The following is a 9,659-nucleotide window of genomic DNA, read 5'->3' as shown; positions in this document are numbered from 1 at the left end:
CAAATAACCGCATATAATGTAAAGATTGCAATAAATAAAATAAATATTAAATAAAACGCCTTTATTTACATTGGTCCGTACAAATCACGAATAAGACATATCTTATATGTATAACAAACATGTCCCCAGTTCCATTAAAAGCGCCACGACAGTCTCAACGACGGCAATAATACATATTGTTATATTTACAAATAAAGTGTTGCCACACAAGTGTCTTTACTAAACATCTAGCCTGCGTGAATGAAAGCCAAATACTTAAATAAGAATATGCAGTTACAAAAAATATATTAACGATTTTTTAAGGGTTCCATAATTTGAAAGAAAAAAACAGAGCCCTTATAGGATAAATTTGCTATCCGTCCGTCACACAGACATTTATGCCTGTCTCTGTCTGCTAAGACCATATTTTTTTATATATGCCTTTTCCTTCAACTTAAGCTTGCATCGAAAGATTTAATGATAACTGCACATCTTGTTAACACATTAGGTAACGTTTAGTTATGACAATGATATTACATTTAGAAGAGATCAAGAAAAAAAAACAACAATAACTTAAATATATAAAGAGAAAACAAAAATGCATTTGATGTTATATCACTAGTCAGATGTCAGTCTTATGACTGATTTCGATATAAGAAATTTTACATACACTGCAAATATGTATACATAATAATCGACTAAGTTTTTTTATATACATACTTGAAAAAAGTATTAGTTTTATTTCTTTAAATGAACACAGTTTTTTAAACCGACATGACATCACTAGTCAGATGTCAGTCTTATGACTGATTTCGATATAAGAAATTTTACATACACTGCAAATATGTATACATAATAGTCGACTAAGTTTTTTTATATACATACTTGAAAAAAGTATTAGTTTTATTTCTTTAAATGAACACAGTTTTTTAAACCGACATGTGTATCGAGACTAGACAATAAATATTACAAAATAGTGGTATGTATATATTATGTTAGAGGGACTATTTATTAAATATTTTATGTAATTAATATACGATATGTACCATGCAATATTATAATTCTGAAATTTATTATTTACTGGAGCTGAAGCTTTTAGTTTACTTTAAACTTTTTTTTGTGTTATAAAGCATATAATTATACTTAGTAAAATAACAAACAGAATCAACCGTAGATGATTTTTAATAACATTAATAAAACAATTAAAACGGAAAGACTTAGTAAACATTATAATCGATCATAAAGTAGTTGAAATTGTTCTTCAAATACTAATTACAAAAAGCTAAAGAAAATATACATAATACTTTAAAAACTTAAGCTAAGAATAAACTCACCACAAAATAACACAAAATCTAACATTCATTTTTATTGTTACACTTTTCGCCATTTGTTCAATCTTATATTTAATGAATGCATTCATTTAAAGTGAATTAAATGCTTACAATTGTCTCTGAGTGCAATAATTAGTAACTAATATAGACTTAACTGAAGTAGTAAATATATAGACTTAACTGAAGACTGTGATCATCATATTTAAATGGTAACTTAAAAATCGCTCACAGATTAATAATTATTTTAATATCAATAATGTATATTTTGTTTTGCATATTCCAACATTAAACCGAAAAAAAATAAAAAAACGATATTATGCTGTCATATATATGTTACAGGAAATCTGTATAGTTCAGGTATTCTATACAATCTAGGCAATGTATAAAATATCTGGGGGTTCCAGGCAATGTTCGAAATATTATGAATATTATTATTATATTATATTATCCATTACTGTATAGAATACATAAGCAATTTAAGATAAATAATATTTCACACAGAAATTTTAGGTATATTATCTAAGTATTGTATAGATTCTACAGATTGCCGGTAACATATATATAGCGTTAATTATTAATTTTAAAGTTAATCAATAGATATATTTTTTAAACATAAAGTTATACAAATATTTAAAAAATAATATACTAATCTCTAGGTATATTTTTGAATAAAAAATAAATAACATATTCATATGAAATGAATTATAATGGCATTAAGCTCTATAAGCGAAGGCTCCTTACTACGAAAATACTATGAGTATTCATCTTCTAAGATCCACCATTTCCACTGACGCCGACTCGTCGAGACGAATGTGAGATACAGTCTGAAAATAATAAAAAAAAATAGCGTCACATAGCAAAGTAGAAAGAGGGAACCTGGGAACCTATTGTTAAGACTCTCCATTGGTCGGTTAATTAGAGCAGATTGATGGGTAGATAAACATCAATTTTTTAACATGTATTTAAAACGGAAAAGTAATAATAATAAAAAATTGTCTTGACTGACATACAACGTGATCCTAGTGGAGGTGAAGGGAAGTGGGGAATGGAATGTCTTAGTATTAGGTTTCCTTATCTACCCTGCTCTATAAGATATACAGCATGGAGCTAAAAAAATCTTAATAAAAATACATATTAAAAACGTTACATAGAATAATGGCGGGTCGTTGGGATGCGGGTGGAAGCCGCTCTGGCGGCAGTTGGCGATGTATTGCATTCCATAATCCGCTGTCAACGCGAAGTATCCCGTCCTGCGGAAAATATTTTTTATTTATCTATCCCATAAAAATCACATACAGTCTATATTATATATGTCGTGAAATATAATGTCATCATACGTATATAGTAAGTATAGATACTAAGTATAGAGAATCATCTCATAAATTGGAAAAGTGACACTAATCATAACGGCAACGGGGAGGGCACCAAGGTGTACAAAAGATAGGGTATAAATGTAGCAATTGTAAACGAATTAAGTATAACGAGTAAAAATAAAATACAATATTATTGGCGACAAAATAGTTAATAATTGAAAATTTCAACGACTTGTGTAGTACAAAATAATAAAATATGTAAATATAACCATAAAGAATTATTATGAGAAAACGTGTAGCTAGAGTGATATAAAACATGGCGCTTCTTTTAAAAGCTACCCTTATGTGCTAAAAGATAATGTGGCGCCATCTTAATTCAATGCATTTTGACATATACTTTTTCATATACACAGATGATTTTTCTTACTTGTACCCACCACACGTCAAATAGATATTGTATGATTGAAAATTGCCCAATCTTATATTTGATTTGTTGCAACGAGCAACGATTTCCAAACTTTATCATTCATAATTTTGTGATATTTCAATATTACTTGGACACTATAAACGAAAACTTTCCAGGCGATTGTTGTGTTTCGTCCTAATATTTGTCATAACTTTATCTAAGAATAAACAAAATTTATCTATACTAATATTATATAACTGATAAGGTTTCTGGTTTGAATACCCTAATATCGGTAACTGGTTCGCATCGAAAATTCCTTTTTATGTTAAATAGTCAAATTTAGAATATTATAAGTCTATTTTTATTTTGTCTTCTTACCAAAAGCAAGGAAATAAATATTTCATTCTTCTGAGTGGTGGCATTCACGCGCTTAGAGTCAGACAATAATAAAAAATATGTTAAACCAACTCATTATATTTAGGGGCGCAGACAATAGCAATGGCTTCCGGCATCATGAGCTGGTATGAGCACTGCGTGTGGAGGTCTACCGAAGATAGGAAGGCGGTCTGCGTTGGGTGCGTCTAGAAGGAAAATAGATTAATAAAATTAAGAAGTATTTAGGATAAAATAAAATATTTTTATTGTACACAATACAAATCACAGGATAATATGAGTATATTTTTATAGCTTTATCCATATTACTGAACCCAAAACCAAAAAAGAGGTATGCAGAGATCGTAGAGTGTGGTGTCCCATTCTCTCTAGCTACTTCTAAGTACCCTACTAAGGATACAGCGAACAGCTAAAAAGGCAGACATTTTAAATTTTGTAGCATCACATTTCATCATATAGTATTACAACATGAAAGTGTGAACAGATATAATATATGGAATATGGTTTTATTTAAATAATTTCTAGGTGTAAAATAGCAAAATATGTGACGTTGCTAATGAACCCGACCCCCATTCAATATATTAAAATATTTAACCTAAAAAATCTAAACAAAAAAACATAATATCTTACATGTATCCAACCCAATGTGATCAAATTATGTTGGTCTTGATAGTGAAAAATTTCTTCTTCATTATTGGTGCTGCAAGAGTCTGCTGTTCCCGTTTGCTTTGGTACCACCACATGGGTTATTTTCAATTGATCTCTTTCCTAAAATAGATAATATATTTAATTTTAATTTCAATAATTTCATATTATGCACATCACGGCTAAGAGTCAGACATATCTACATTTTCAAAATTTGATAAGAGAGCAAAAATACTGTGTATAATCACTACCTCAAACTTTACCGACTTATCGTACACATATGTGTACCTACTTGTAATCTCACTCACTAATTTTGAAAAATTTTAACCCTAAAGGGATGAAATTGGGGTTGAAAGTGTGTATGGATTTTTTTTAATCAGCACCGATTTTTATAAAATTTGAAATTTAGACTCTTAAAACTATTTCATTGAAGACATGTTTCATGGCTTATTAGAATTCACGCCTAAGGGTGCAAATAAGCAGACGAAGCTGGGCGCGTCCCCTAGTTAAATTATAATAAGAGCAATATATGTAAACACTGTGTAATATATATATAAACACTATCTTAACATACCAAAATACCAGCCAAGATGCCGCATAATTCAATATTCCTTGCTGTGTTAGATGCTGCCAATGCCAAAAATCTGGACAGCAAAGCTGCTGGGACAACTACGAGACGCAATCTACGTTCTCCAATTAGAGGTGGGAGGTAATCATTGATGCCTCCATCACTGTAAAAACAACAATATAATTATTAATTAATTTCTTTTAAATTAGGTTCTGTTTATTTTTTTTATTTACGTTTTCCTGCGTACTTGGTAGGTAAAATAAACATAACATATTCCCCAGGCACCACTCAATTTTCGAGACATTGTATTGAATTAAGCGTCATAATTAAACATCATAATTTATTCGGCCATGGATAAACCCTGGGAATGTAACCCACAAAAGATAAAAGGATATTTAATAGACTACAATGATAATATAATATTTTAGTAGTATATTGTATATGTGTGTTAATGCATATTAACCCTTCAATCATAATTGAAATGACATTGAATTTACAACTTACTTATATCTTTATCTAATTAAAATTTATCTAATTTAATTTTACTACTTAAGTGATAAAACTATTAAAAAATACCTAGCATTTATATAGTGAAAATAAATATAAATAGTTACTTATTTAAATTTAAATAAAATAAAAATACAACAGTATAAGTTGACCTTGTGGGCATTGCAGCACAGTGTTAGAGTACCTGATTTTAAATTTAGTGGTAGTGATTTTTATTTCCCAATGAGGGGAATACTTTCACATGCTATCTTTGGAACTATACTGTCTTACTTTTCTATACCTTTCACATTTAATTTTATCATTTTAATGTTTTTTAATCAATAAGAATTAGTTCAATTGTTGATAAATATATATTTTTTAAAAAAAGCCTTAATACAAATCTTCCACTAAAAGATGGAAAGCGGGAAACATTGTCTTTATTTTACTCTCTGCCACCTCTAATATATGCAGGATAAAGCATGATGCTAAAAAAATTCTTACTGTGGCCTAGAGGGTGGTATAAGCGGTGGTGCAGGATGGTAATGCTGAGAAGGTGCCCGAGGAGGCTCTGTTGCAAAGTCATCAGGATACAAGACCCCATCAACTGGTGGTGCTGATGGAGTTACTGCCCATTCCTCCTATAAGTGGTATTTCTAAAGTCTTATTTCTAAATATTATAAGGTACTAGATTGTAATAAACTTTACTATCTGCCAAAATATTTCATAAAATATATGAATTACATGAAAAAACTAAAGCTCACAGGCTGTCTCAAACAATTATCATCAATTAAGTTCTAGAATATACTTCAAATGCAGCAGTAGTTTAACCATTTCAAATATGTTATACTTTTAGAAGGACCTGCTCTGAGCTCTTATCCCTGTAAAGGCACCTTTACACATCCTCATGGTGAATCTACAGAATGCTAAGTAGTTTCAAGTGTGAAAAAAAATACTATACCGCATGTAAAAGATGAGGTGTTGACTTATGTCCATCTTGGCGATTTTCATCTGCCTGAAGTCGTTGAGCTAATTTTTCATCTTCTTGTTCTTGTTTCTTTCTTGCTTCTTCAGATATCCGTCTCTTTGCCTATAAGATTTTTCTTACATTATTATAGAAAATATGTGATAAAACTTCTATATAATAGATTATATATTTTTTTTATTTAAGACATTGTGTTACCCACTTTGTGTCCAATTTTCTTAACATTGCTGTGAATGGCTAGTGTTACCACAATGTGTAAATGAAAATAATTTATTATCTGAGTAAGAATCAAGCCCACAGCTGCGGTATTTACAGTCAGACACTGTAGTATCCACAATGGCCACAATTATGTCATTTACAGTAAATAGTCTTTTGCTATATTAACAATGGCAGTAATTAGAATTGTTAAAAATTCTGCACATAGTAAATTAAGAAATATACAAACTTTTAGAAGTAATATTACCTCATTCTCTATATACAAAGCATGCTCTTTCTTGTATTGCTCAACTAATTTTTGTTTTAATTTTTCAGCTTTTGGCATGACTTCTTTTAGCATTGATTGATTAACTGCTTTAACTTCAGGTGGAACGGTATTATATTCTGGATGTTTTCTAATTTTCTCCAAAAATAAAGTCATAAATTTCATATATAAGATGTATGCATTTTCAAAACTGCCTTCAGCTAAATATACATTCGCCATTCTCACCATTTCTAAGCCTGATCTATAATATCTGTAACATAAGACAAATTGTTTAAATTTCGCAACATTTAATTAAATTTCAATTCAGTAATAAGAATTAAATGTAATAATATAAAGCTATGTAAAAAATAACATTTGAACGAGGTAATTAATCTTAATTGCATTAAATATGCTTATAGAGAGAGTATATTATGATTCATTATGCAAAATTTATTAAATCACAAGCTAAGTAATGAGTTTACCTCCTTGGTGGAACATTGGGATCTACTTCAACTATAGCTCCATAGTTAGCTAACTGCTTTACTCTTATTGCCGGTTCCAAAGATGCAAGATCCAGAATTTTAGTACTTTTCTCACTTGATTGCATTTTAAGTGATAATTTCTATTTAATTTTTCTTACAATGTATATTTATTATATTTATACATATAAAAGAACATAAACGTTACAGAAGCGAATTATTATCAAAATAATTTCTTTTATATAAAGACACCGTATTAAATACTAATATTATTTTAAAATACAAACAATATACAACTGACATAACACACACTGAAATCTGAAAATTAAATGTCATCTAAATTTGACATTGAAAAATAAATAAATTGACATTGACAAATGGCAATAAATTGATAATGACATATCTTGGTCGCTGGTGCCATTTTTGTTTTCCATCCATCCATTTCATCCAGTAAACTGTCACTGAACCAACAAGGGAACAATAACAAATGCTATTAACTTAAATTATTTTATAATTTCAGGGCTAGAACTTAAAATATATATATTAATGTCTTTTTAACTATCACTATGATGTACGTCTGTCCGGCTGTCAAAGCTATGCCAACCACGTACCTATTTTAGTGTATTTGTAGGTATTTTATATGAAATCTTTATAATATTTCTTTCATGATTTTTAATGCTTCTATTTCCTTTGCAGCTTAACTATTCTAAACACTACTATTGTTTAATTACCTCTAGGTAGAATGTTTTTTTCTTTTTTATTCATATTTGTTATTAACACAAGAACGGTATTAATAAAATATATTTGTCTTAGCATACACCACAAAAAGAGTCTTTCATTTTATATATTTACTTATCTGTAATTTGTACATGTATGCCTGTAATACCATAACTATAATTATTCGAGAAAATACCGCAAAAACAAATAGAGTAGGTCCTTTAGAAGTTCTATATTTAAATTATTTTAGTTTGTCCTAAATTATAGAAATAAAATATAAATTCGATTCATTATTATTCCTAGACAAATCAAAAGATATATACAGATTTTTTTAAAAGAAATTACTAGGTAATTATATAGTACCTAACATTAAGTACAGATACAGTTATACATAGATGTCCAAAGGAAAAAAAAAATAAGTATCAATCAGAGCAACAACAACAAATGAAACACTTGCATATCTCCATACAAATAAAACATGGTATCCAAAATAAAAATCCTAGGAGAAACATAAATAAATACTTAATATTTTTACATTGCGCCCGAGTGCTTAAATACGTTGGATACATCTTCGGCCATCGCTCATAAATCCATAGCTGTGGAGTTTTACGTAGTGTCCTCAAATAGCAATCGCCTCCTGGCTCCCACCGTCTTCGTTTATGTTGATTTCTAAGTTGTGACTGACATAGAGTGCAAGTAAAACACCGAGTAGGCGGATTATATGAGCTTAACGATATTTGCTTAAACATGCTACTAAAGTCACTATTTTCTTTTACAGTTTTTCTAATACGTCTATCCATTTTGGTATATTTTTCTAAGAGATCATAAATAGTATCTATAAATTCTGCTTGTTTTTTAGACTTCTTTTTCTTTTTACTTTTTTTATCTAATTGTTTACGTGACATCATATCCATTTTAATATCATCTATATAATATAATACTCGTAATTATTATTCACAATATGGAATAGTTACAAAATCTAACTATGATTGAGATTTCACATACATTAATAGGTAACTATTACTATTCATATAGTTATATTCCTTCCTTCTTCTTTGTATATTTCATCCTTTTATATTAAACTAATTTCTATATTTGTTCCTTCATTTAATTTGTACAGACATAATGTTTTAATTGATCATTTATAAGGAAATGAGGAATTTGGAGTCATTCTAAATTATTTTTATATAAGTATATTTTCTATTTATTATAATTAATTGTTTCACATATTGACACTTACAATTTTGACTTTATTGCTTTGAAATAAAAAGGTTAAAAATAATATGTTTTTTATTCCATAACTTTACCTCAGTCTTTTTGGATTTAATCTCAGCCAATTAAATAAATGTTTAAAGCTAAATTAAAAGATTTTTTAGCTCCGCGCTGTATCCCGTACACCAACGAAAAATACAACATTTACTTTAAGTAGGGTTGCGTGATTGACGACTGATCTTATAACAGGAGAAAATTCCCAAGATAAAAACTCGAATTTAAATCGAATTCACGACTACCTAAACTAATTATTGTTAACACTATCTCCAGTGGCGGACTAAGGGGGGGGGGGGGGGGGGGGGGCGGTCCGCCCCGGGCCTCGGGTCCAGGGGGGCCTCCAAATGGTGCAAATTCCCTTGATCAAATCCTAAATAAGCCCTTAAAAAAACGCATAGTATTTACTTAAAAGGAAGTTTGAGGTTGGAGAGGGCCTCTAAAAAACAAATAAGTACAGGGATTAGTGCAGCCTGTACCGGTAGTTTACATTATATTAATTAAAATTACTTTTATCTTTCTAATGTCCATTTAGGTTGCATGTGGTTCCAGTTTCGTAGTTTTTTACTTCAAGTTCCTAGGGCCTCTAGACCGACGTCAATTTATAAAAGTTTGCGTACTCACTAACCTGAAA

General features: G+C 29.5%; 1 protein-coding gene across 1 annotated transcript; it reads right to left on the bottom strand.

The window, feature by feature from the left end:
- Positions 1–763: 763 nt before the first annotated feature.
- Positions 764–7,367, bottom strand: LOC146530760 (STAM-binding protein-like A). Its single transcript, XM_085199208.1, has 9 exons — positions 7,046–7,367; positions 6,567–6,834; positions 6,080–6,208; positions 5,623–5,759; positions 4,642–4,798; positions 4,053–4,190; positions 3,498–3,610; positions 2,458–2,560; positions 764–2,134 (listed from the first exon to the last, which is right to left on the bottom strand). The coding sequence occupies exons 1-9, from the start codon at positions 7,168–7,170 to the stop codon at positions 2,072–2,074; spliced, it is 1,233 nt and encodes a 410-aa protein (XP_085055334.1). The 5' UTR covers positions 7,171–7,367; the 3' UTR covers positions 764–2,071.
- Between the last annotated feature and the right edge of the window lie 2,292 nt (positions 7,368–9,659).

This window comes from Heliconius melpomene, chromosome 16 (assembly GCF_056956725.1).
Source record: "Heliconius melpomene rosina isolate 202511_hmr_F chromosome 16, ASM5695672v1, whole genome shotgun sequence".
Classification (NCBI taxonomy): Eukaryota; Metazoa; Arthropoda; class Insecta; order Lepidoptera; family Nymphalidae; genus Heliconius; species Heliconius melpomene.
The sequence above is the reverse complement of the archived record's forward strand: the minus strand, read 5'-3'. Positions and strand labels throughout refer to the sequence as shown.

Excerpts from the sequence above, each read along its gene's own strand:
- LOC146530760 (XM_085199208.1), bottom strand. The coding sequence starts at position 7,170 with ATGCAATCAAGTGAGAAAAGTACTAAAATTCTGGATCTTGCATCTTTG. Across the intron at positions 6,209-6,566 it reads CTTTGTATATAGAGAATGAG|GCAAAGAGACGGATATCTGA; the intron begins GTAATATTACTT and ends AAAATCTTATAG. Across the intron at positions 3,611-4,052 it reads TCACATTGGGTTGGATACAT|ACGCACCCAACGCAGACCGC; the intron begins GTAAGATATTAT and ends TTTTCCTTCTAG.